At 47.1% G+C, this 27947-nt stretch overlaps 1 protein-coding gene across 1 annotated transcript in view; it reads right to left on the bottom strand.

The window, feature by feature from the left end:
• Window positions 1-20356, bottom strand: part of CACNG4 (calcium voltage-gated channel auxiliary subunit gamma 4) — a 631992-nt gene extending 611636 nt beyond the window's left edge. The window contains exon 1 of the mRNA XM_078654318.1: window positions 20143-20356. Within this exon, the coding sequence (XP_078510444.1) occupies window positions 20143-20356 (214 nt within the window). The remainder of the gene's footprint in view (window positions 1-20142) is intronic.
• Between the last annotated feature and the right edge of the window lie 7591 nt (window positions 20357-27947).

Here is a 27947-nt window from a genome sequence, read left to right as displayed (position 1 = left end):
AGGCAGTGAGGGGTCATGACTGGAGAACTTTAGGTTTTCACCAAGAGACTTAGAGTGGGTGACTTCCCTTGGGGGTCATTCATTGCTGACACCTTTGTTAGATTGGGATTTGATTAAGTAGGGATACCATCTAGAACAGGGTAGGGACGCCTAACCTGTGTTTGTTTTCCTCCAACCTAAATGAAGGAGAGATATGCGTCTATGCTGATAGCTTTGCTATTTTTAGAACTTGTGTTAGTGATTTCTGTTGCTCGTCTGAGGGCTTTTCGAGAGCACATGTATGTAATTGGACCTGTGTACCTCGTGAATCTCATTCTGAGATGCTTGTATTTGCAGCTCATTATATCTTTACAATAAACTTTTGAAACCTAGAAGTTGTCCGTGATCTTTGAGAGTAGAGTCCTTTCTTGGGTGAACTAATTTGCAGATAGGTGTACTGTTTCCTTCCAAGACAGGCAATAAAGGTTCAGTCGACCAGATCGAGGTTTGGATCAATAGATATAAGGTATCGATCAAAATCTCGCCCTTTCACTACTGACAGCTGTTAGACCAGGCTGGGGCAGGTGTGTAAATATCAGCGGCTAGGGGGAAGTGAGTGACAGGGAGTGCAGCCAGTGACGCGCTGCCTTTTGTGTAGCCTTTAGCTGAACTCGGGACGAATATAGTTCATATTCCCTGAATGGTAAAGTGTTACAGATAATACAGCACTGACTCGAGGTCTTTGCAGCCCAGGATGCTCAATACATGCAATTCTTTGTATAGCATAATTCACATTTTAATGCATGGTATATGTTGGGAACACATTGCCTGGTATCGCTGTACAAAGGCAAGTATATAAATATGTATGCAGCATACTGTGGCACTTCCAGTTCATTGAGTAAGAAGCTTGCAAACGTCCGAGCCAAAGGAAAAATGCACTCCAAGGGCACGTGGTATGTTTGAAGTATGAGTGAAAAAACGGTTTCTTTATTTCCAACCGCCAGTTTCTGTACTTTGAACAACTGTGCAGCAACTCAGGGTACGAAAGTTGATTTACCAGAGTAAAAGGTATGGCAAGTGAGAATAAAAGGGTTATTCAATTAAAAGGAGCTCGTGTGGTTTGGTCTGTTTAGAAGGACATAAGCCACAGCAGAGGTTAAAAACATACCAGATGGCGAGAGTGAAAGTACATTGGAGTGGGGAGGGGGGTTGGGGGGAGGTCGGACCCAAAAAATGCATTTCGCTTCAGAATGTAAATGCAATGTGTGCATATTTTAGCACTATTATGGGTCAAAACGACTTGGACAGTTTGATAATCTACATGTCAGTTATGCAGCATGCTGTAGTGGTCACTTTAAATTTGTGTTTCCATTTTGGTGGTAAAAGAAAATGACTGTAGGTAAAAATGCCCACACTTTAATAAAGTTCATAAACAGTTAACCAGAGAAGAAGTGGCAGAGAGCCCGATCTCTTTCTGGTTGCAGTTTTTCAGTGGAACAGATATGTAAACGACCCCTTAGGCGCAGACTGACAAATATATTATCACCTTCTTGTTCTGTGTTGATTTGTAATTGAGTTGCAGAAGGCGAAAAACACGCCTCCGGGCGTTTATTTATGCTAATTTTGTCTTACAGGAGCTCTTCCGTATTGGGTAGGGTTTTGTTGGTTTTTTTCTTTAAGAAAATAGAGATAGACGGGCCATGTCCATGGCGTGGCTCTGTCCTGTCATTCCTCTAATCCGAAGTGGCCAATATTTGTCTTGAGCCAGGCTTGGGCCAAGGTAGGCCTCCTCACCTCAAGTACCATATGCAAATTATGTAAATCTTCATGGATTAATTATAGTTCCTAGAAAATGCACTTATATGTTTTCTAAATGAGGAGTACAGTACCTTATATTCATCATGGGAGAGTATTACAGCATGTGATACTGACACTAAGACATGGCTTGTAGGAATGGTCGACGTTAATCAGAAAAAAAACTCTATTCAAAAACTGTTCTATTAATTATCATATTGTGTCCATAAAGAAAATATCCTATTACCTAGCAGTGGAAAAGTAAGGTTTTCTGTACCCGTGCCATCTCACAATCTGCTAGTGAAAAATATAGCAATGGGCGAAGGGTTTACGTTTTTGGAATAACTGCGCTGCATTGTCCTATTTCGATTACAGTCGTTTGATTCCCCCAGATGCCAGTGCCAAACACGTACCACCGTTTGTGTAATGGAAAGACTCAAAAACTCACTGGATATGTGGCATTTCTCGATTAAGTAACAACATCCTGACAGGGACATTTCATAATTTCAAGCAGTGTGTGCGCTGCCAAGTTTTAATGGGCTTTCCCAAACCTTGGTTTCAGCAACAAATATCTATGAATGGACCAGGATAGACCATAGGGAATTTTGCTAAATGGGAAGGTTATGTGCTGAATATGAAAAGGTAGAATACTCTTACTATCTGTGGACTGCTAGACCACCAAGGGGCTTGGGGACGTTGAGTGTCTGTGTGTGGTTGTGTGTGCCTGGACTGTTCGGCTACCATGTGTGGAGAGAGAGAGAGGGGAGAGGGAGAGAGAGAGAGGTTCTGTGTGTGTGTCGGTGTGTGTGCGTGTGTGTGCATGTGTGTGTGTGAGTCTGTGTGTGTGTGCGCATATGTGAGTATGGGTGTGTGTCTGTGTGTTGGTGCGTGTGTGTGTGCGTGCGTGTGTGTGCACAAGCCTGTCCATTCAGTATACGTTTACTTGCTGTATGGATTGATACTAGGGCACAACACCTTCATTCAGAAAGAAACATTTAACACGTTTTTTAATTGAAATGATCTAATAAGCATGTAGTTTAGGCCAATAGCTCAGTCGAGTACAATTGGCCTGGTGGGCTGTTATGTAATGATGATAATATTTCACTCTTTTAGAATGCTTTGAATGCACTGTATTAATTAATGCAATTCAGCCACGTGTCACTAATTTGGGGTATTGTTTTAACATATCTGAATAATCTAAACTGAATAGTAAAAATGTAAGTGTAGTATATGCACATTTGAGCAACTCATGTGTATCTGTATACTTAGTCTAGGTCAAGGTGTTCCTTTTTAGGTCGAGCCTGGGCAGCGCTTGCGCTGCTCCGCGGGGCATGCTATATTGAGGTATGCACTTAAAGCCCTGCCCACTCTCCGCCCTTGTTTTTCATTGGTTTGTATCATTGTCCATTGTAAACTGTGGCTTTTCATTGGTCCGTAGTCTTAGTAGTCCCTCCTTAGTACCGTCTTGTCTCATTTTGTAACCTCCCATGAGGACACCCCCTCTTATGTGTGTTGTTACTCAGTAGGTTTTCATTACAGCCTCAAAGCACTATTTTCAGAAATAGCAGAACGCCCTCGTTCCTAACGCCAAACACAATGCGTTAGGTCTTGCATTTGAGAGAATTTAAGCTATCGGCATTGTAAATGACCATGCCTTTTATTTATAAGTTTAAAACTACACATAAATAAAAGGCATTGTCATTTACAATGCCAATTGCTCAAACTCTCATAAATGTGCAACGCCAAGTGGCAGGACATGTGAGATTCCATTGATTCCAAAATTAGTGGTCATTCTCTGCAATGAGCTTTGTAACCTCGGGACTCAACCCTTTTCATTCAAACATGAAGCTTGCAAAAGACTTACTGTAAAAACCGTGGAGAGGTAATGTCTCATTTGTCACCCAGATTAAGTCATACATTCAGGACACAAAGTATCTCCTTAACGTTCTGCAAGAAGTGATCTATAATCCAGAGCACCACATACTGGTATGTCTGGATGTGGAAGCTCTTTATACGAGCATTCCACAAGATGAAAGCATCCTGACAATACAAACACTACTAAATCAAGGGACTTGAGACTGGGAAGCCCCAGTAAACTGGATTATCACCTTGATGCACCTTGCACTAAAAGAGAACTTCTTCAGATTTGAGGAACAGTTATACCTTCAAGTCCATGGTACATCAATGGGCAGCACGTTTGCACCTAGTATAGCCTGTCTGTATTTGGACAAATTGGAGGGTGAATACATCTGGGCCCCCAACCTGTTTACTGACAATATAAAAAAAAATTATGGCGCTACATAGACAATATTCTGGTAGTGTCGGAGGGTGACATGACCACTTTGGAACTATTCTATACATGGTTGAACCAGCGAAATCCACATCTTAAATTCACCATGTCCCATGACCAACACCAGGTTACCTTCCTTGACGTCACCATAAGGGCAGAGAATGAGGGACTAGTGAGTTCCCTATACACTAAACCAACGGATAAGAAGAGTCTGTTACATTTCGACAGCACACATCCCCGTGCACTAAGGGAGAATCTACCTGTAGGGCAATTTCTGCGTATACGTAGAAATTGTTCCGACCTCAACGAATACAAAACCAAGGCTGAGGTATTGACAAAAAAATTGGAAGATCGTTTCTACCCAAAAAGAATCATAGAAAAGGCAAACAAACGATCCTGCAGCACACCTAGGGAAGCCCTTCTAGAGACACAGCAGAGGGAAGAGCCTAACACACTCATATGTGTCACAACTTTTAACACATCCTCGAATGACATCAAAAAAATTATAAATAAAAAATGGCAAATATTAACATCAAACAATTTGAAGTTTGACAAACCTATGTTCTCCTTCAAAAGGAACAAGAGTCTAAGAGACGCAATTGTGCATACCGACCTACAGAAGACAAAAAAAATGAATAAGATGACACTGTGGAATCAACAACAGGTTATGGGACACTATCAATGTGTGGCCTGCGCCTTCACAGAACACACAAAAACACTTGACCTAGGAATGCATCATGCATGGGAACAAACATCACGCACAAATTGTAATTCAGACAAAGTGATCTATGTGATCAAGTGCCCATGCCAGTTGTTGTACGTAGGGATGACTGGGAGAAAGGTGAAAGTACACATAACCGAACACAGAAGTACTATCCGGAGATCTGTAACTGCCACCAAGTTAACCGCACACTTTGTAGAAAAAGGACATACAGACAAAGACCTTTGGTGGTCGGTGATTGAAAAGGTCAAGGGTGATGGTGATGTCCCAAGGACCTTGTTAGAACGTGAACAGCGATGGGTGTACAGATTACAGACCCACATATCTGGCCTCAACGATGGAATTCCATGGACCCAACTAAACAAAAAGTAACCATGCTGGAAGCGTTCTCACACTCTTCGACCCGAATAATTAAACACAAGATACTTACAGGGGGGAGAGGCTTATCGTTCTTCTCACATCCCTGATTATCAATCTTCCATGAATGAGGTTATGAAGAGGGTATCTCACCTGTGTTATTAGTACCTAAATTGACAGTTACATACCAAAAGTGCACTATCAACTGAGACCATATATCCCACTCAAATAGACTGTGTATGTATGAATGTATAAACATAGACCGGTTTTTCTAAACAATAGTTACTCACTAGTGAATACATGACTATAGTTTGCGGCTAGTGACCGCCACCATTTCATTACACGCGCTGCAAAAGATGTGGTCTGTGACTGCGTGGACATGGGAAATTTCAATGGACACGTCGGCATCTGGGTATCACTAACATCAGAGACATTGAAACACGGTGGTATGAGCACAAATACAGAGAAAGAAATATGTTTACGATCACATCCAAATACCAATTTGTGTTTGTTCTGTTTGTTTTCTATGTTCCCCTTACAGATGAAGTGAATAATTACGACAAAAGTCACGTTTAAATAAGGAGCAGCTACCTGCTCTTATCGCGGTACAGTATAGGGAAATTCTCTTAACTGTCTGATTTCCAGGGGGTCACGCCCTGAAGAAAGTCCGCGCACCCTTCATGGGGCAGCAAAGGACAGAAACATGTTGGCAATAGGGTCCTAGGACCATAATATCCCGAGAGACCCTGTAAATCATTTTAACATCATTGCCAGACCCAAGAATAAAGGGACACTGGGGTCTAACAGTGATTTTTAATCTTTATCCCCCTGGCCAAAAACCATCTCACTAAGTGCTCCCTGAAATATGGTCAAGCCCACCCTGACTTCTAGGCGTTAGAGTGTCCGATGATGAAGCATGACACCACTAGGGTGTGTGAGGGAATAAAATAACAAAAGGAATTGCTTCCTCCCCATGCAACAGTGGTGTTGACACTTCATTTAGGTCATACCACCTACCTAAAAAAGATACAGACTGTTCTAGTTAGCCAATTAATGCTCCTGTGGCAAACTAGGCCGTATAGGGAGTACCTTTTGTGACACAGTATTAGCCTACGGGAGGGTGTACTCCCTTCAGAGTTCCTCTCGGCCCCTAACCAAGCACGGTATCTCTTCCCTCGCATGGCTTTGGGTTTCATCATTTGTCTGCCACCCATATTCTTCACACAGCCTTCCCCTTTTCTGAAGCTCTCCCTAAAGCTTTGTCATGTCCTAGTAAATGTAAATGTCGGAATTTGTAAAGCGCACAGCTACATCCACCGGAGGTGTCCCGGCGCTGTCCGTATACTGCTTAGGAACCCTTCCTGGCTAATGTCCACTCCTGGGCACCCCCCAGGTGCAGCCAGGCATCCCAGCGCTTTTGGGGCCGTTGTGGAGACTAAGCAAGCTATTGCCCAGAGTTGCAGCGTGGGACCCATGATCAGAACAGGCACTGAAGCGAGAATATCCAGTCAGGGGAATTAATGAGCCGGAGACCCGCCGAGGCGGGAATCGAACCCTGGTCCCTGGCCAGAGCTCTGCATCAAGGTCTGCCTGCTCTAACCATTGAGCCACACTTCTCCACTAGCTCACAACAATGATTTATGGTAGCATCACCCTTGTGTGGTTACTCTTCCCCCACAACATTGCTAAGCAACCACCACTCATAATTCAGTTTTACTACCAACATCACTCCATTGCTCATGCGTCTCCCAAATCAAACACAAGGATTGATAGAACAAGAGGCACGCAATGGCAATGAAATATGTGGGGAAAAACACATGAGTTTACAAACGTTGTTTATAGTCTGAGTGGTGGTGTAAAACAGATAACATGTTTACAGGTATTAGAAATAAGACACAGATAAAGTGCTTTTCTGCAACAGCTTAGGATTTGTGAAGTGCAAACATTCTACAAGCCACAAAGATGAGAACACAGCTAAAATATCTGAATATTGACACTCGCGCCTGGAGCCCGGTTTTTGCACGGACACGGACTGCGGAGCCCAAAGGCCAGCGGGGCAGCAGGAGCCAGCCTGCCCCTCCCTCCACTCACCAGGTGCTATTTAACTTCTTGTGTCTCCCACTTCGCGGGAGACACTCACGCTTGGAGCCCGGTTTTTGCACGGAGATGGACTGCGGAGCCCAGAGGCCAGCGGGGCAGCAGGAGCCAGCCTGCCCCTCCCTCCACTCACCAGGTGCTATTTAACTTCTTGTGTCTCCCACTTCGCGGGAGACACTCACGCTTGGAGCCCGGTTTTTGCACGGAGACGGACTGCGGAGCCCAGAGGCCAGCGGGGCAGCAGGAGCCAGCCTGCCCCTCCTTCCACTCACCAGGTGCTATTTAACTTCTCGTGTCTCCCGCTTTGCGGGAGACACTCACGCTTGGAGCCCGGATTTTGCACGGACACGGACTGCGGAGCCCAGAGGCCAGCGGGGCAGCAAGAGCCAGCCTGCCCCTCCCTCCACTCATCAGAAGGATAAATTAGTGTACGACCACCTGCGTCGAGGGTCGCGCGCGGGACAGCGCTGGGCTAAGCCCGGGCCAAGGGCGGGCCCGTTTGAGCCCGTTCGAGACAGAGAGAGGCTGGGCTGGGTCCTCTCTCTAAGCTCTTCAACTAAATCGATCATCTGGACTCTTAGTAAGTGACCAGTTTTCTGTTATATGTGCAAACTGCTATCACCGACAAATTGAGCTTTGGTCCATAGCCAGCCTATTGAGCTGAGGGATTGTGATCAGGGGGTAACTTCTAAGAGGAAGCGAGGAGAAAGGCAGCAGAAGGGAAAGAACCCGAAAGTACCAAAGTTGAGTAAACCGGAGGACACACAAAAAAAGGCCCATGCATCAGCTAAAGGTAGATGTATGACATTACATTGCATGCTTTTACCACGCATGCCTTTACAACGCAGTTTTTACAACGCATGCCATTACAACGCATAGCGCTTTGGGGTGCTGGACAGTGAATAGTTTAATTTACTATTCCAACTCCAGTCCCCGTGGATAGTAGGGAAGGTGTTGGATAGTAAATTAAATCTATTCCCTATCCTAGAGCGCCCCCCAGCACAATGCGTTGTAATGGTTTGCGTTGTAAAAGTTGCGATGTAAAAGCACTGCGTGGTAAAAGTTGTGTTGTAAAGGATGTTTCCCGCTAAAGGGCCATCCCAAACCCTTGAAGTAGTTAATGGGGAGGATTCTGTGGAAATCTCCACTGGCTAGCCACATCTAAACAAAGAATATTGGCTACAATTGGGTACCGTAATGAATATGGCTCTGGAACCAATATTATGGAGAATCTCATCCATAGAGACAAGGCTTGTGGACCTGGAGTCCTCATTTACGTCTGTTGTGAGAACTGTGGAGAGTCACGCGGGGGGAGTTGGACTAGGCCAAGACCCGCAAACAGATGTGGGGGCCCAGCCTCCGGCATTGGTAGGCTCCAACGTAGCAACAACAGCGGGTGTGGGTCCATGCCTAAATACCCAAACAAATACCGGGCTGGAAGCATCCTCTCCACTAACAACCCTGATTATAGAGCCCCAGGGTGGCCCTAGCACTGCCCATGGAGAACACTAGAGACAGCTACAGGCATTGGGTTTCGCTCATACTGGAATCCAGAGAGCAAAGGAGAAAGAAAATTCTAACCACCATTTATATCTCCCCCCCTGAGTGCTCTCCTTACGTCTCTGTTTTGACTGTCATCCCAGCACTTAAGCAAGGGCAAATCAAAAACTATGAACAATTAATGAATAAGACAGTTCATTGGTTAAATACTAATAGACCATTGCCCCTAGGTGTACAGTCAAAAATCTTATTTGTAAGAAGGGTGGGTTTGGTGGGACCAAATTAGAAAAATACTCGAGATGATTGTATTGTAGTTAATTTTAATGATCCAATGGTTGCTGAACATGTTTGTTGGCGTGAACAGCCAAATGCACAATCTTTTATACAAGCAAGGGACTTGAGCTAATTTTACAACCCCCCAGACCCTGTACACAGTGATGGGAAGTTCGAGTTTGTGAGGGGTAGGAGAGGTCATCCACTTAGGACGAAAATGTACCCAGTTGGGAAAAATGGTGGCCAATCATTTGAATTACCTCTGCAGAATAGATTCGCTAGACTCGATTCAGTGGACTGACTGACCCGGGTCGATGTTGACCAATTTGCACCTTTAGCTGCATTGACTATCACAGGGGCTGTATTGTGAGGAGACCTATGTCAAACCCCCGGACCTTTGGGCTCGGGAGAAATTAATATACTGGGAACACTGAGGTCGGATGTTAATGTGCGTAACCCCATTAACGATATTCGTTCGAGGCTGAATGCCCATGTTAGAGGGGGAGCCGCCTGTTACATCCTAGGAATTGGGGCCCCCAATCTGGAACATAGCAATTGTGGGATCTCTCCCGAGGCCGGCGATCCTGGGATTGTCCCCGATTATACTAGCCTTGGTACTTTCGATAGAACCCAAGTACAGGCAATGGGGGCATGCACAAGGAATTGCTGGTGGCCCCAGAATCCTATCGTGGAATATTGCAGGTCTTTCCTCAAAAATGGAACAGGAAGATTGGGGGGAATTTATTGATTCCCACAGGATATACATGTTCCAGGAAACATGGGCTGTAGAGCCACTACACAGGGTTGGCTTTGTAACATACTGTGAGGGGGCTGTCAAGGGATCTAAAGGCAGACCCCTGGGGCTCTTTGCCTATGGGTGAGCATTCATCTAGGATGCAATGTTAAAAGAATTGAGACAAATTCGCCAGACCTAATGTGTATTCTCTTGTCACACAAGAATTCGCCCAAAACGGTTATTATTAATATTTATTCCCGGCCTGTCCAGTATGCTGGGTTATCACCAACTATAGACAGCTTGGTAACTCTCCTGAACAAATTGGTAGGGAACCCAAATCTTATAATCTGTGGAGATTTTAACTGTCATTTTGAACCACTGAATGGAATTTTGTACCCAGTTACCAGTGAGGAGGATGCTATCTGGGGAATTCCAGCCCCAAATATGTATCCTACCAAAAGGTGGACCCCTCTAATTATGCAGCTAACTTCCCTAACGCTGCGCTTTTCGCTAAGGGCCAGTAATGGCAGGTTCTTGGGTGACAACCCTGGCCGACCCACTTTTAAGAGGGCTGACCAGGCTATGGTTATAGACTACATTTTGATTAGCACAGAATTATGGCATGCTGTTGGGGACTTTAGGGTAGGGGAACAATGTGAGAGTGATCATAATCCCCTAGTGACTGAGCTGCTCTACCATTGGGGTGACTCGAGAGGAGATACTGCCGAGCCACACCAAAACAATCTGGTTATTGTAGAAGGAGGGAGAAGAGTCAGATGGGCTAAGTTAAATCACTCAGAGGATTCAATGGCAAAAATGTATGCCAGCGTTATACCTGTTTTGGAGAGAGCTAGTGCTGTCGTGGCCAATACAATTCACCCCAGCTTCCAAAATGAAATAGGTGTTTTACACCAAGAATTAACTGTCACATTGGCTGGTTTCTTTTTCAAGAGCGGTGCTTCTAATCATAAGCCAAGACGCACAAGGAAATCGTGGTATTCCAAAAAGTGTAAGGCAGTGAAATTAAGTTTGTTGGCCACCCTAAAAGGAACTGATCCCTCGCGTATAAGGAGGCGAGGGCGACCTACAAGAAAATAATCTTTGAGGCAAAAACTGAGGCGGAACTAGAAAGATAGTTGGAGATCAGGAAGGCCTTGGACCAAAAAGACAGTAAAACATTCTGGAATTTGGTTCATTTTGGAGACGCGGAAGGTAGAACTTCGCTTGACCCAAACATTAGTGAGGATGCTTGGTTCTCCCATTTTAAGGAATTATATGCTAGTTCCCACTCAGATGTAACTTTTAAACATGCTCCGGTGTGTAACCTTAATTTTCAAATTCTGCGCGAGGCCCCCCCATTCTCTATGGTCGAATTATTGTCTGCTCTAAAGAAACTCCAGTCCAATAAAGCCCCAGGACTGGATAGAATACCGGGCGACTTGTACAAAAGTGAGCAGACGATTTGGGCCCCATACCTTTTGTCACTTTTCAATGCTATTCAATATGGCCTTCTTGCACCCCCGACTTGGACAGGCGCAGAAATTGTCCCAATGCATAAATAGGGTTCTCCACTAGAACCCACAAACTATAGGCCAATCAGTCTCATTGACGTCTCTCAGAAACTTTATGGGAGGCTATTACTAGGGAGATTACAGGACTGGATGGAAGACTATGATATACTTACTCCACTCCAGGCGGGTTTTAGAGCTAAGATGTCAACTGTTGACCAGTTGTTCCGGCTGCAGATGTTACATTGGAAGCATGTGGTTTTAGAACAGGGGAGCCTATATCTCACATTAGTGGATTTGAAATCGGCGTTCGACATGGTTGATAGGGACCAGTTATGGAGCATCCTATTGACTATGGGGGTACCTCCCCATCTTTGTCTCCAACTGAAACGCCTCCACGAGGGCACATATGCCAGGGTGAGATACGGCAAAGATGCTCAATTAACATCTCCCTTCCCCGTTGATAAGGGGGTCAGGCAGGTCTGTGTGCTCGCGCCGACCCTCTTTTCCCTCTTCCTTAATGGACTAATAGAAGATTTACTCCTTGCAAAAGACCTGGACTCCCCTAAAATATCATCACACAAATTTCCCGCACTAATGTTTGCGGATGATACTCTGCTCCTCTCCAAGTCACCCATGGGGATGCAGCGAGTCCTGAGGGAATTCTCACAGTTCTGCAAAAGGAGAAACCTGCTAGTCAACATTAGTAAAAACCAAATATATGGTTTTCAATGCTAAACCATCTACCTATCCCCACCCACTAATGGATGTTGTTCCCTTAGAGAGAGTTCACATCTTTGAATACCTAGGCATCACACAGAATGACAAAATGGCTTGGGGCCCCCAAATTAATAGGGCTAACTTGAAGCTCACGCAGGCAATAGGGGCTTTAAGAAAGGTCCAGAAAGGTTGCGTTTCAAAAGCAATTAGCCCGCCATTGGAAATGTATACGGTTCAAGTTCGTCCTGCCTCTATGTATGGCGCAGAACTCTGGAGACATAGCAAATTAGCTAACTTGACTATCACTGAAAATAAGTTCCTTAGCGGTATTGTGGCCCTCGCAAGAAACACCCCATTGACACCCCTTAGGATGGACCTGGGTATCCTCCCGGTGGTGGACTTAATCTCGAGCCGTCCCCTGCTGTACTGGCGACGGCTATGGAGCACGGCTGAGTTGAGCCCATACCGGCAGGAACTCAAGGCTATATTAGTGTCAAACGGAGCCGTGAGCAGGATTCCTTGGTTGTCATTTGTAAAGGAATCCTTCCGTGCCATGGGCAGGGAGGATCTCTGGGATTCCCCGGAAGAGTCATGCACAGCCACTACAAAAAAAATCTTATCTAAAGAAAATAGGCAATTTAATTTGGATAGTTTAATTCAAGCAACCAGTAGTTCTACTTTGACGCATGGGTTCATGAATTTTAAAGCCCAATACCAATTTGAACAGGTTTTAGACACAGTAAACGATTTGTCCTCAAGGAGGTTATTCCTCCAATTTAGATATGGGACCCTACCACTATTTGCAACAACTAATAAGTGGATAGATGGGGCCTGCCATCTCTGTCTCGGATGTCGGGTGACAGAGGAAACAGAAATTCATGTTTTTTTTCTGTCCTGCCTATAAGCAGGCTAGGCACAAATGGACAATTCAATTATGCAGGAATTTGGGCATTAGGGATTATCAAGCTTTTTTAGGATTCTTAAATCTGCCATGGACCCAGTGTATCTGGTTGCAATTTCGAAATTTCTGCAGGTAATGTGGCTGAAAGAAGGCACTCTTTGGAAATTAATGTTTAGTCAGTTGTGATTGTATTATTAACTTGTGAATACCTGGAGCGTTTTTAAACATCTTTTTTAATTATTCTAACAATGTTCTTAACCTTTTATTCTAATTTTTTTTTTAAACAAAACATTCAAAGCAAACTCAAAACTGTCTTGCCATTTGGAAACCACTGGTATTCTGTGTCCCATTTCTTGGCTTATGTTGTTACTGGCTGTCAGCCTTTAGTTTTATCAAAATCTTTACTTGTTTTTTCTTTATTAACCTCTGTGCTTTTATGACCGCAATGGTCGCAATAAAGTATTGAAATGAAATGAATATTGCATTGGCAATGTTGACAATGAGTATGAGAATGCAGTTAGAATGTATTTTTCTCATAAAACTAAAAAGTATGTTAAAACTAAAAACTCCAGTCACGTTTACAAGACAAAATCTACAAACCACTGAAATGTGCTAGTTACATTCAAATAAGCGAACCATAACTCTCCCCGTAAGACTGCTCGAGACCTCACACAAGATGTCACTGATGCCATCACCGATGACTCACTGATGACCTCACTGTTGACATCACACATCCGCTCAACATTTACATTTTTTATGGCACCACTATTGACATCCTGCTGCTGCACTGAGGGAAATGACACAGATGCAAGAAACTATTTTGGTTGTGGGGATGAGGCGTGGGTCCACTTGGGGGCTACTGCCCAGGTTGGTGAAAGGTCAGGACCTGCGCTCAACCGATGCTACCCAGAGCTAAAGGTCATGTGTCAGTGGTGTGTCCATACTGTGGCTGGGTGCAGGTCGCAGTCTACCCTCAGTGTGCAAGGCTGAGCCATGCAGGGCGGGGTGTGTGCAAAGCTAAAGGTCATGTGTCAGTGGTGTGTCCATACTGTGGCTGGGTGCAGGTCGCAGTCTACCCTCAGTGTGAAAGGCTGAGCCATGCAGGGCGGGGTGTGGTCAAAGCTAAAGGTCATGTGTCAGTGGTGTGTCCATACTGTGGCTGGGCGCAGGCCGCAGTCTACCCTCAGTGTGAAAGGCTGAGCCATGCAGGGCGGGGTGTGTGCAAAGCTAAAGGTCATGTGTTAGTGTGGTGTGTCCATACGGTGGCTGGGTGAAGGCCGCAGTCTACCCTCAGTGTGCAAGGCTGAGCCATGCAGGGCGGGGTGTGTGCAAAGCTAAAGGTCATGTGTCAGTGGTGTGTCCATACGGTGGCTGGGTGCAGGTCGCAGTCTACCCTCAGTGTGAAAGGCTGAGCCATGCAGGGCGGGGTGTGGTCAAAGCTAAAGGTCATGTGTCAGTGGTGTGTCCATACTGTGGCTGGGTGAAGGCCGCAGTCTACCCTCAGTGTGCAAGGCTGAGCCATGCAGGGCGGGGTGTGGTCAAAGCTAAAGGTCATGTGTCAGTGGTGTGTCCATACTGTGGCTGGGCGCAGGCCGCAGTCTACCCTCAGTGTGAAAGGCTGAGCCATGCAGGGCGGGGTGTGGTCAAAGCTAAAGGTCATGTGTCAGTGGTGTGTCCATACTGTGGCTGGGCGCAGGCCGCAGTCTACCCTCAGTGTGCAAGGCTGAGCCATGCAGGGCGGGGTGTGTGCAAAGCTAAAGGTCATGTGTCAGTGGTGTGTCCATACGGTGGCTGGGTGCAGGTCGCAGTCTACCCTCAGTGTGAAAGGCTGAGCCATGCAGGGCGGGGTGTGGTCAAAGCTAAAGGTCATGTGTCAGTGGTGTGTCCATACTGTGGCTGGGCGCAGGCCGCAGTCTACCCTCAGTGTGAAAGGCTGAGCCATGCAGGGCGGGGTGTGGTCAAAGCTAAAGGTCATGTGTCAGTGTGGTGTGTCCATACTGTGGCTGGGCGCAGGCCGCAGTCTACCCTCAGTGTGCAAGGCTGAGCCATGCAGGGCGGGGTGTGTGCAAAGCTAAAGGTCATGTGTTAGTGTGGTGTGTCCATACGGTGGCTGGGTGAAGGCCGCAGTCTACCCTCAGTGTGCAAGGCTGAGCCATGCAGGGCGGGGTGTGTGCAAAGCTAAAGGTCATGTGTCAGTGGTGTGTCCATACGGTGGCTGGGTGCAGGTCGCAGTCTACCCTCAGTGTGAAAGGCTGAGCCATGCAGGGCGGGGTGTGTGCAAAGCTAAAGGTCATGTGTTAGTGTGGTGTGTCCATACTGTGGCTGGGTGAAGGCCGCAGTCTACCCTCAGTGTGCAAGGCTGAGCCATGCAGGGCGGGGTGTGGTCAAAGCTAAAGGTCATGTGTCAGTGGTGTGTCCATACTGTGGCTGGGTGAAGGCCGCATTCTACCCTCAGTGTGCAAGGCTGAGCCATGCAGGGCGGGGTGTGGTCAAAGCTAAAGGTCATGTGTCAGTGGTGTGTCCACACTGTGGCTGGGCGCAGGCCGCAGTCTACCCTCAGTGTGAAAGGCTGAGCCATGCAGGGCGGGGTGTGGTCAAAGCTAAAGGTCATGTGTCAGTGGTGTGTCCATACTGTGGCTGGGTGAAGGCCGCAGTCTACCCTCAGTGTGAAAGGCTGAGCCATGCAGGGCGGGGTGTGGTCAAAGCTAAAGGTCATGTGTCAGTGTGGTGTGTCCATACTGTGGCTGGGCGCAGGCCGCAGTCTACCCTCAGTGTGCAAGGCTGAGCCATGCAGGGCGGGGTGTGTGCAAAGCTAAAGGTCATGTGTCAGTGGTGTGTCCATACTGTGGCTGGGTGAAGGCCGCAGTCTACCCTCAGTGTGCAAGGCTGAGCCATGCAGGGCGGGGTGTGGTCAAAGCTAAAGGTCATGTGTCAGTGGTGTGTCCATACTGTGGCTGGGTGAAGGCCGCATTCTACCCTCAGTGTGCAAGGCTGAGCCATGCAGGGCGGGGTGTGTGCATATGGGGGCTCAACACCTGCACTCATCCCTCATTGCACAGGGATGATGGACTTGTGCATATGGAGGAGGCTCAGCTCGGACCCCGACAGAGGAGGTCCTGCTGTGACATTTACAGTTCATTGTGTAAGAGTGCCCCTCTGCTTCCACGCATTATTGCAGGGATGAGGCTGTCCTGTGAAATTAGCCAGAACATGTGAAATCCAAGCTTCATGTGTGTTCGCTGCGCTCGCTCAGCACGCCTGACTGAAGATGAGACGCCGAGTGCAGCGGTGCAGAAAGGATAAAACAGCCCCATTCGGAGGCATAAACAGCCTTCGGGGAAGTGGCGAGAAAGCTCGCCTCTGAGCCCTGCCCTTGTCGGTCCTCGGAGGATCCCGCGCAGCCCCAAGGCAGCTTCAGCACCTGGGGCTGGACAGCGCTCGCCTGGTCTGCAGCCCAAGGCGCCGCTGACCGCAGGCTGAAAGGGCACCCTAGGAAATGACCGAAAACAACACCCTTCAAAGGAAACCACCATTTCACGAATTCACCAACCACAGGGATCTTTGCATGAGAACACGGCTGTGGGATTATCCACCAAGGCTACGTTGTGGGGAATTGGAAATGACGGCAAATATAAAAAGCAAATTTCAGAGGAAATCAGAACATCCTGGGGAATTAACAAACGACTAGCTTCTTCATGAAAGTCAGATGTCCTGTACCTGTCTTCAGAGATTTCACTACAGCCTGCACAGTCACACAGGTGCTAATCGCCCGCTTGTTTTGTGATGTTGCTCAAGACAAATAGGCTAATAATGCACACACAACAAACATGCACAGTGACACACACGCGACCACAGAGACGCGCAGTTAAATTAACACCGATTCTTACAGATGCATAGTGCATACACAATCACGCACAGAAGACTAACGTAGGCAGACGGGTATACAATAATTAACTAAACTGACTCACGGGCTTTCGCACAAGCTACGACGAACCAAGAGGCACATCGAAGGACAGAAAAACAAGCACAATATCAGACAAACGCACATCGACATGTATACAACCACTAAAGTACAAACAGGCACACACGCATACAGGTAGACTACAGGCAGACTAGCACACACTAATTAAAGCACACACCCAGCGTGGCTCATACTGGCACATACTCATGCTTTCCTCTGAATAACATCTTCACAGGTGGAGCTGGGAGTGGGGAGGGGGGCGGGAAATGCACCGCCCCAGCCTCGCATCACTTAGCAGTTGTGAATGTACAAGTTTCAAATTAATGTCATGGTGTTCAGTGCCCCTATTCTGAAATAATCCCAGCGTCAGATTTAATTGAGACTGTTGTATCGGTGAACACGCTCCATCATGCGTTTCCCTTATTCCTTCCTGATTTGCACTCGTAAACGTTGTTAGTATTTGTGAAATGTGAGTAATACAAAAATCAAACTAGCGTGAGAGGGAAGGTGCCTGAAAACGAGTCAACCACTAAAGATAAAAGATTCATCAGCTGAAGGAGAAGCATCTTCCGGGTGCTCGAGCAGAGGTTCAGACTCTGGCCTGGCGGGGCTATGTGTAATACACTGTCAGGTTCCCATGGTGATCTCAGAGATGCTGGTTGCCTAGCAACAACAACATCAAATACAAAGTAGAAGGAGCGCCACCTGAGAGCAATCTCGCGGAGATCCGGAGGTGCAGGTCTGTCTGACTCCGGCCAGTTCAGACCGGTGTTCTGCTCTCAGGACCGGATAGGCATACTGACACGTCTCCGGGGTCTGTTAAACAGAACATCAATAGCTGCAGGAGGAAACCTTAGGTGGGCGTGACTCCTATCCCGCCACAAATCACAGCAACGCATGCAACAGCCGCGATCCGCTCCTAACACTCCACAAAACATGCTCGATACTTAGTGGCGAGACTGGTAGGCTTACACTTCTGCACAGCACGGCGGTTCACAGCACGACTCACATCCACAACAGCTTTGGGGCTGCCCTACGGTCAGAAGTATAACCCCGAACCGAACGCTCGATGTATTTCGGAAATGCACTCAATACACTTTCAATGCACGGCTGGCCGAAAACACGACCGACTCCAGGAGAGAAGGAGGAGGCGCCAACCTGCAGAAAGCACCATAAATGCTCCGGGCGAGAGAAGCCACCCCTGGAAACACGGGTACTTCTACCAGAGCGCGGCAGTCTGCAGCACCAACATACAGCAGCTCCGTCCACGGGCATTTTTTCACCGTGTCCCCGAATGACTGCAACTGATGCAAACTTGCGACCACCTGCTGAGCGCACCACTTCCTACCCTGAGCCCCAGGCAACTCCTCGTTGCAACCGGTCTGGGGCGTACAGTAAAGGTATTCAAGCCCGTGCTACGGAGAGAGCCACTCCTGGCTACACCCAGGAGCCGTGCTGGGGCCGTACGGGCGACTCCTGCCTCAAACTGAAGGATCTTTATAAGCCACCCAGCCGCCGTCACCAGCATCTCCAGCTAACACTACCATGCTCCGCTGCTGCGCCCATGACCCTGTGCACCCACCCACCCACCCCTCCCTCACCCATCACACGCACCTCGCGTGCCCCGCGTCTTCCTGCTCTATGGCCCTGAAGCCAGCTCTCTCGCCACACTCTCAGTGCCACTGCCCCTGGCAGGTTGTCCGTGCCGGGGCGCGTCAAATCCGGCCAGGCTTCGGATTTCACTAGCGGACACTTCGTATCTGCTCTCGCCCTTGTGCACTAAGTCACCACGGGGTCAACGAGTTGTCCAAAGCCCCAGACAGGAGCTTCCTGGCTGCCGCACAGTGAAAACACGACCACTGTCATCATCCTCGTGATCACCTCGAGGCTAGCACCCTGAGGCCCGAGTATGGAGCGTGTCCGTGGACTGACAACACGATCTGTGGACTGTGGTTGGATCAGACAAGCGGCCCTTCACCGGTCTCCACACCTCCAGATAAAGCACCTGCGCCCTGGTGACCACGTGCGCAAAGAATGACATGGGCAATACTTCCATGTCTCATATTGTGCCCACCTCTCTCTCTCTCACACTTATTCCCTCCTCCACCCTCGCCTTTCTGCGCAGGCAGCACCATAAACCAGTCACCGCTGTAAGGAGAAGCTGAAATCAACGAGGAGCAGGTAGTCTGGGCACACCACGTCAGCTCTCAGACTGATAACACCAACCCACCTGGTGGCCCAAATGAGCCTACATATGGGCAATCAGGAAGTTAAGTATTCAAAACGGGACCTCTGTCAGATTTGGACATGTCGTGTCCGATCTGGAACCTCTGGGCAATCTGGGCAAAAAAATAGACCTGCTGTATGTCTATCTGCAGCAAATAAGTTGTTTAGACAGCTACTTTTCTAGAGAAATATTGTTCTCAAACCGTTGCAAATTACACATCTGGAAAAGTACTGTGCTCAAGCCATTTTCACTGACCTATCTGGAGGAGCAATGTGTTCAGACCGCTGGCTTTGACACATCTGGATGCTCCGATCTGTCTTTCTATAGAAAGGAAGGTGTTCGAACCGTTTGCCTGGACTCGCCCTAGATAAAGTGTTGTTTGTTCACATTGCTTTCACTGGCCCATCTGGATGAAGTAAAGTGCCCACCCCCCGGCAATGGCCCATCTTGATGAAGTAAAGTGCCCACCCAGCAGGCCAGTGTCTGTGTGGATGAAGTAAAGTATCCATCCGGCTGGCACTGGCCCATGTAGATTAAGTAAAGTCCCCACCCTGCTGGCACTGGCCCATATGGATGAAGTAAAGTGCCCACCCCGCTGGCGCTGGCCTATCTGGATGAAGTAAAGTGCCCACTCCGCTGACACAACCCCCCGGTGGATGAAATAAAGCGCCCACCCCCTCGGCAGCTACCCGTGAGGATACAATAAAGTGCCCACCCTACTGGCACTAGCCCGTCTAGATGAAATAGTCGCCACCTGGGTGACGCCTGCCAATCTGGATAAAGTAAAGTGCCCACCGGGTGACACTTGCCCATCTGGATGAAGTAAAGTGCCCACTTCGCTGACACAAGCCCCTGTGGATGAAATAAAGTGCCCACCCCCTCGGCAGCTACCTGTGTGGATGAAGTAAAGTGCCCACCCAACAGACTCGTCTGGATGAAATAGTCTCCACCCGGGTGGCACTTGCCCATCTGGAGGAAGTGAAGCGCCCACCCGGGTGACACTTGCCCACCTGGATGAAGTAAAGCGCCCAGCCCGCTGCACAGCCCGACCCCTCGGGCACGCAGCAGCCTGCCTTACCTTCTATGCAGCAGATCCGCCAGAGCCCCGAGTGGGTCAGGTCCCCTTTGGTCTTCTTGGGCATGTCGTCCAGGGTGATGTTGGTCCCGTTGCAGATGTGCGCGCGGGAGTAGAGCCAGTAGTCGGTGCCTATGGCTATGGTCATGAGACTGAAGGCGGCGAAGGCCCCCACGGTGGTCAGCAGCATCTGGATCCCGCGGTCACACCACGCCATGGTGCTTCATAGTCCACAGCGCGGCCCGTGGAGCTGGGGTGGCGGCTGGAGCAGCAGCTAAGCGTCTCCCTCGGGAAACCTGTGTGGCCGCTCACGCCCGACCACCTGCAGAGCCGACGGGGACATTGTGTGGGAAAAGTGCGGTCCCTTCGCCAAGTACCGACCTGAACATAGCTGTTGGACCACCCCCGACTACAGACACCGCCCGAGCCCTGTGCGCTCCTCGCACGCGCACCACCGACGGACCCCGGAATCTTTACTACCCCCAAACTCAGAAGAAGCACTGAGCGTCACCGAAGACTTAGGTTGCACGCGCTGCCTCTAGGCCACGCCCACCCCCGCCGGAGCCAATCAGGAAGGGAAATGCAAAGTGAGAAGTAGGGAGCAATCTTTTTCACGAGGATCAGAACACAGGCTCACTTCTGTGGCCCCCTCTGGCTGTCAAAACAGCGCGGCGCTGGTACACCCACGACAAAGATGTGTCCGTGGAAATGTTTTAACAATAAAGGGGTCGCTGGTACGACCTACTTTACGACCACGCCCGGTGTGCATGCACGTGCTTCGAAGTATTATTACTTTACACGTTTTACAACTTGGCGACTACATCAAGGCATAGAAACTGTGTATGTAGAAGGTAAACTGTATACTAATTACAGTGAAAATCCCATTGTAACAATTTTCTGATACAGTCTATATCAAGTCGATAAATGTCATCATCCATGTAGTACACAGGTGCCCTAGGTACAAACATGTGCACCACTGGTTGAAGGTGGAGGTCACCAACCTTCGTTTTTTGATAACCAGGATGCATTTGTCATAATCTGACTTTGACCCAAAAGCAAGAGAAAAAGGCAGAAACGAGAGAGGGACAGAGGAAGTGAAACAGTGTAAAACAGCGACAAGGCTGATAGCAGGTATGAACAGGAAACAACAAGAGTGAAATAAAGGACAGGAGGTGTAGGATGGTGTTGTAACTGCTGAAAACAGATCCACCAACATTCCAGATGCCCCGTAGGGGCTAAAGAGGCAGGAGAACGCAGGGGCGGCTCCTCTATGTGTGTGGAGGAGCGTCGCCCCACTGCTTTCTCGCAGTGCGAGAAGCAGAAACATAAAATGGTATTGTAAATACCATTTTATGTTTCTGCTTCTTACACTGCAAGAAAGCAGAAAGGTTTGTTTGGGGGCTGGCCTGCTCTAGGGCAGGGGAGGAGAGGCTTGTCCACTGTTGCGGGCGCTGTTTAGTAGGCCCTCTGGGGCCGACCAAACCAGTCATGCGCACTCTCCATTTTCTGTGAGGTCGGCCTCCTAACCAATCACAATGCTGCCATTGTGATTGGCTTAGGGGAGCGAGGCTGCTGGACCGATGACGCGGGTCCGGGCCGGCGAAGGCACGTTTTTATTTGAAATTAAACCCCCCCCCGCAAGCTCCCCTCTCCGCGTGCCCCCTAACCCGCGAGTCATGCCGGTTGAGACTTGGAGCGTCCAATGCAGGTAAGAGCTGTGGGGTGGTTTAGGGGGGCTTGACAGACGTGATGAAGGAAAAATGAAGACAAAAAAATATTTTTCTCCCCCCCCCTTCTTCCACCCCGCCTCACCGCTCTTACCTGCACGGGACACTCCTGTTTTGCATGCTGCTGAGCAGCCGAGCAGCCGAACAGCCGAGCAGCCGAGCAGCCGAGCAGCCGAGCAATTCAACCATCCTAGTGTCTCCAAGCTTGCGGCCACCTCAAGGGGAGTTGATCAGCTAGTCAGACTAGTGGGCATGGATGGTGGCCATGGGAATGGGAAATGAAGTGCTGGTCAAGCAACGTCAAGCTCAGGCTTCTTCATCTACCTGGTGGGCACCATGATTTTAACAAAGGGGACATGGACACGACATATTGCCAGCCCTCTCCAAGATGGTGGGTTGCTCATATAATGTTAGGAGATGTTCCTGATGAATGATGAATGGAGTCTTTATTGTTGATTAATTAAAATCATTACAAACAGGAGGTATATAAAATACATTAAATTGTGCTTTGCAAATAGGAGATATGTAAAATACATTAAATTGTGCATGGACACAACAAAAACATTGTAACTTGGAAAATAATATCGAAGATGCATGACATTTTAATAAATATTTACACAAGATTTTAGCAGCATTTTGAGTATTTTATCTCCAATTCTTAATTCAGTTCAGTTCAAAACTTTTATTCGATTAACATTAAGTAAATCATAAAAAGTACATCGTAAAATTCCAATGAATTATTTAAAACACGGTATTATAATACAAATAAAAACTAAATACAGTTTAAAAACATTTGATAAAACCAGTTTACAAGTTGGTTCAATTATACATAGATTCAAGGAGACGATATCCCAATTTTACAGCATATTTTCAAACATGACTTTAAAAAAAGAGCTACACATTTGGCTACATGTTGTGAATCTAGCAACTGAAGAGCCAGATAAGCTGGCCGACAGGTTCTCAACCTAGTTGATCAAAGAAGTGGGACTATCCAGCGCTTACAAGGTTGCTCATAATAGTGACAGAACAGAGTTAGGTGGATGGTCGATTGAGAGGATACACCATCACACGGACATTTAATCAGGTCATAAGACCAGTTTAGCTCTTTAGGGAAAGTGACAAGGCGGAAAAAAGAATTAAAACGAAACCTAGTTAGAACACATTTTTCGTGGTTAGATAGGAAAAATGTTAAGTAAGGCTGGATACCAGGGGAGGTTTGGACCATTAAGATCTGCACATTTGTTGGCTTGGAGACTTCATGAGCGAGGCGTAAATCTCTGAGGTGGTTTAGACAGAGATTTTTCAACGCGCTTCTACTAATGTCAGATGTAGAGGAAGGTTCGGTGAAGTAAGATGTGCGGTTCAGATCCTTTAGAAAGTTGGAAACGTACAGTAACCAAGGTATTTTTTTCCAACTTGCCAAGGATAAACAATCAGATATTAGAGAACGGATTAAATGGCATTGTGGCTTGTTCCAAATACGGTGCCATAGAAGGATCGGCTGACATCTAATATTGTCAGTTAAATAATCGATACCTAGCTCAATATGGCAACCGTATATTGGAGCACTTTGGGGAAGTGCCAGTATGTATTTTAAAAACCCGTTTTGGACCTTTTGTAGATCATCTGCGGGAGCGTAGCCCCAAACGCCAGCGCCATAGGTTGCTACGCTGTGACATTTTGCGTGATATATTTTAAGTAACTCAGTTGGAGCTGGTTTACCCAGTTTTCTTGAAAAGGAAACATAAGCTGAAGTTGCTCTCTGATAGAGCAATTTTTTGCTAGCCACTGCTTGTTTCCACGATATCTGATCGTCCATTAAAATGCCTAAGTAAGGGTATTCCCTGGCACGTTCTAGTCTAACTTGTTCTATGAAGACTGGTTTAGGGTTCTTTGCCTTGGGACCAGTGTACATGACAAAGGTTTTACTTTTGTTAACTTTTAACCCCAGAGAGAGCATAAACTGACAATATTTGTCTAGTTGTTTTTGCAGCTGGATTAAGGTCCTTGCTAAAATAACGGAGTCATCCGCATAAAGTAAAGCGGGAATGGGGCGATGATTGATGGAAGGGAGGTCCTGGCTCCTTTCTAGCATGGCCGATTCCAGCCCATTGGTATAAAGGTTAAACAAGAAAGGGGCCAGGACACAGCCCTGTCTAACTCCCCTATTTACTGAGAATGAGGGCGATAATTCACCGCCAATCCCATATCTCACACACGCTGTAGCGTCAGAGTACAACTCACGAAGGAATTTAATAAGCGGAGGATCGACCCCCCAGCTTGCTAAGAATGGACCATAGCCTGGAGTGTATCACGCAATCGAACGCTGCGCTAAGGTCGACATACACTAAATATAGGTTACCTCCTTTAGCCCCAGCGTACTTGCCGATCAAGAGGGTTACATTTAATGCCTGTTCGACAGTGCCAAGTCCCTCCTGGAATCCATACTGGAGATCGGTCAAGACGATGTTCTCCGATGCCCAGTCTTGGAAACGTTCCAGTATCAATCGTCCTGCAACTTTCCCCAGGGAGTCCAGGAGGGAGATGGGCCTGTAGCAGGCTGGATTGTTACGTTCCCCCTTTTTAAAGATAGGGAGCAAGATGGAAGAGGACCAGGAGTCTATTAGGCCAATTTTAGAGACTGCCGCCATCACCTGGGCGACGATAGGGGACCATAACTCTATGTTGTTTACAAAGATATCGAGTGGAACTCCATCAGGACCAGGAGCCTTACCGGTTTTGGAGGACGCTAGGGCTTGTATGACCTCACATAAGCTAAAGTGAAGTTCGATGGGATATACTTGAGCCTTGGTAGAATCATTTGCCGGCTTGACCGTTTTTGTGTTATCGACTGAGGAGCCACCAAATATCCTTGAGAAGTGTGTCACCCACTCGTCAGCCGTCACGGCCACGTCTAGATGCTGGGGGGTTTTAGCATTAGTCAAAAAGGGAGATTTAACTGTGCGCCAGAACTGGGAGCTGTTTTTGCTTAAACAGCTCTCGTGTAATTGGGCCCATAAATTTTCCTTTATTTCCTTTTTACAATTTTGTTGTGCCTTTTTATACTCCTTTCTGAGTTTAGCTATCTCGACAGTGTCTCTTTTTGGACTGTGTAACGCCTTTTTCAAGGCAGTTAGCGCTTTGCGGCAGGTTGAATTAAACCACCGTGGGGAATCCTGGATACCGGGTTTATGGTGGCGGAGTAGTTCAGCCCGCATGACTTTTAAAATCTCCAAGAAGCTGGATAGAATTAACTGAGGTGAAGACTCCTCTGCCAGACAGTTATTTATCCAGGGAATATGACATTGCTAGTGATTACTACAGGATCAACTTTGGACCATTTCACGGAAAAGCCGTTAATTTTATCCATGGCCAATGAGTGCTGGGTTAATAGGCTAGTCCTGGTAGGATGAAAAACATCAGTGTCGATTGACAAGGTGATGCTATATGGAAAATGGTCACTTGAAATATCGGAGCCTGTGTTAAACTGTTGAAGTTTGCCCTTTAATATTTGTGAGCATAAGATGTAATCAATAGTACTAGACAAGCCCCTACCATGGAATGTGGGTTTAAAATCAACTGGTGGGTCCACAAGATCATTTGCATATTCCAATTCCAAAGAAAAAATACTATCATTCAAAGTATTGCCTAAGTGTGTGTGCGTGAAATGAGTCAGGGGGCAGTCATTTTCGTCTAAAAGACCACAAATGCCTTTCTTATGGTTGGTACACAAAGGAACATTGAAATCCCTTTCCCCCAAATCACATAGCAAACAGATGAAGAGTACTTATTTCGTTGTTCGTTTATATGAGAGCAGATTTCAGTTACAGTCTTAACACAATCAACGGGAAAAAGGTTATTGTAAAAATTAATAAAAAGATGTAACATACGATTGCTAAATACAACCATTATAATTTGATAGTTCATAGTAGTATATAGAACGGTTGTTTTCTTTAAAGGTAGGTTGTTTGAAATATACACTTCTAGACCTCCCTTAGATCTGCCGTGATGCTAGCTGGGGTATGAAATGTTTTGAAGCCCTGGATATGTATGGGCTCAATGTCCCAAGTTTCCTGTAAACAGACTATCTGGTGTGGGTTCACAGTGTCCAGCCATGATTTAAGATTAAGCTTTGACCGGAGACCCGCTACATTCCAGAACAGTACAGAAAGCATCTGGATAGAAGAGGTTGTATTTCTGGTACTCAACAAAACATCAATGGATGGGGTTACTGGACGAAGAGGGGTGTGGGTTAATGGGGTGTTAAGATGAGGTACTTTCAGATCGTCTTTCTTAGGAAACGAAGTTTGTGCTATTGTGGAAATTGGAGTGGGTACTTCCGCTATGACTAAAGTACCGTCCGTTGGGCATAAGGTCGGGGAGCGATAAAGAGGTTTCGGTGGTTTGAACCCAGGGGGAGAGGGGGCTATGCATTCCTGATTACTGCCAGGTAATGGTCAGTCCACCATTTCCAAGCAGTCATATCTGTTTGACAATGGGGCACCTCTCCATCCAAAGATTGGTGCAGCATCTCTACCCCCGTGACCCGGCCAATCAGCCCAGTCACGTCTTCTATTCCAATTTCCAACCTGAGTCCAGTTCCATTCTGGACCAGTATTATAATGATGTGCTGGAGGGTAGAAGTACGAGAGTCTTTTGGTACCTATCCCGTCAGGTGTAAGTTGTGAACCCCAGGAGCAAATATGCTCCACAGTGTGGGGATCCTCGAAATTGACGATGATACAGTCGCCCTGGATAGATTTTGTCTCTTTACGTATCCAGGGGACCCTGTGGACCATTGTGACTCTGTTGTCGGAGTAGGGGGGAAGGGGCCTATTGGCAGATAGCCAGTGTAATACTTTATTTTTTAAGGACCAGCCCGGTTCCTCCGAATTTATATTTAACTCGGGAACCCCGGTCATAATGACGACATAAGGAGCGGCTTCTGGAGGTAGGTGGATAGAATGACCGCCCTTCCTCGTGGTCTTATAAGTGGACTTATAGGTGGAGTTTTGGATCCCTAGTGTCTTTGTTTGAATAGGGGCCTGAGTGGAAGGGGGGACTGGAGTTTTAGTTAAAGTAGGGCCTTTTTTCACCACTATGGGTGTGGTTTTTTGTTGAGCAGCCACTGCTGTGGTAGCCGGTTTTGTTGTTGCTATCACCACGTCTTTAGTGTTTTTCGGTTTGGGTTTTTGAGCCACGGTATGACCGGAAACAGATCCCTTATTAGCTTTTAGGGCTACGGTCAACTCTTCTATCTGTTTTTCGATTTTTGACAGAATAGTTCGAGGGGTTGCATGTATGATTTAATTAATACCCCTAATCTTGACAATAGTTGGTTATTTAGGCCGCGGGTTTCGCTCCCACTGCCCGCGTTACTATTGACACTGAGGTTGGCCGTGGTGGTGGAGAGGTTAATTATTTCTGCGGGTATGGGATTTTGGTTTTGCTGAGGAGGGGCAACTTGACTTGAAAACTGTGTGGTAGGTGGAGATTGGTGATTAGAAAGAGTCATAGGTTCAGTCTGTTTGGAAGATTTTTTTTTTAGTTGAGGTTTCTTTTTTTTCTTCGGTATCGCTCCCTCCCTTAAACCCCGATTTGTAGTTGTGGTGGAATCGTCTCTAATCTGACTAGTAAAAAGAGCTGGAGTTCTATCCAAAGACAAAGATAACTGTGATGAATGTGATGCTGAAAGCTCTAGGGATACTGATAAGTCCACGGTACCTGGAACAGTATGAGAGTCAGCGTGTACGTCCAATAGTGCGCCGGATTTTAAAGTGCGCAAGGGAGTTTTGACTGCAGCTAATAAGCCCAGCGAAGAGCGTTTGGCCATAGTCAATTCCTGAGAAACCCTCCGTTCCAGTAGGAGTACACCTTGATTAATAGCGTTGTTTGCTCTAGAAATAAACTGATCTATTGGGCCTGTTGTTTGAGCAGCACGTAGTGCCTTGTTGCTCCTGGTCCCTCTAGGAGACATACTCAAAATAATAGGACCAATATATGGGGATTAATGAATAACTACAGATAAACAACGATGCTATGGAATTTAGTATGTTACAAGTAAGCAAGTGTCAATAGGGT

This window comes from Lissotriton helveticus, chromosome 7, assembly GCF_964261635.1.
Source record: "Lissotriton helveticus chromosome 7, aLisHel1.1, whole genome shotgun sequence".
NCBI classification, from domain to species: Eukaryota; Metazoa; Chordata; class Amphibia; order Caudata; family Salamandridae; genus Lissotriton; species Lissotriton helveticus.
Note: the sequence above shows the minus strand (reverse complement) of the source record. Positions and strands in the feature narration are given on the sequence as shown.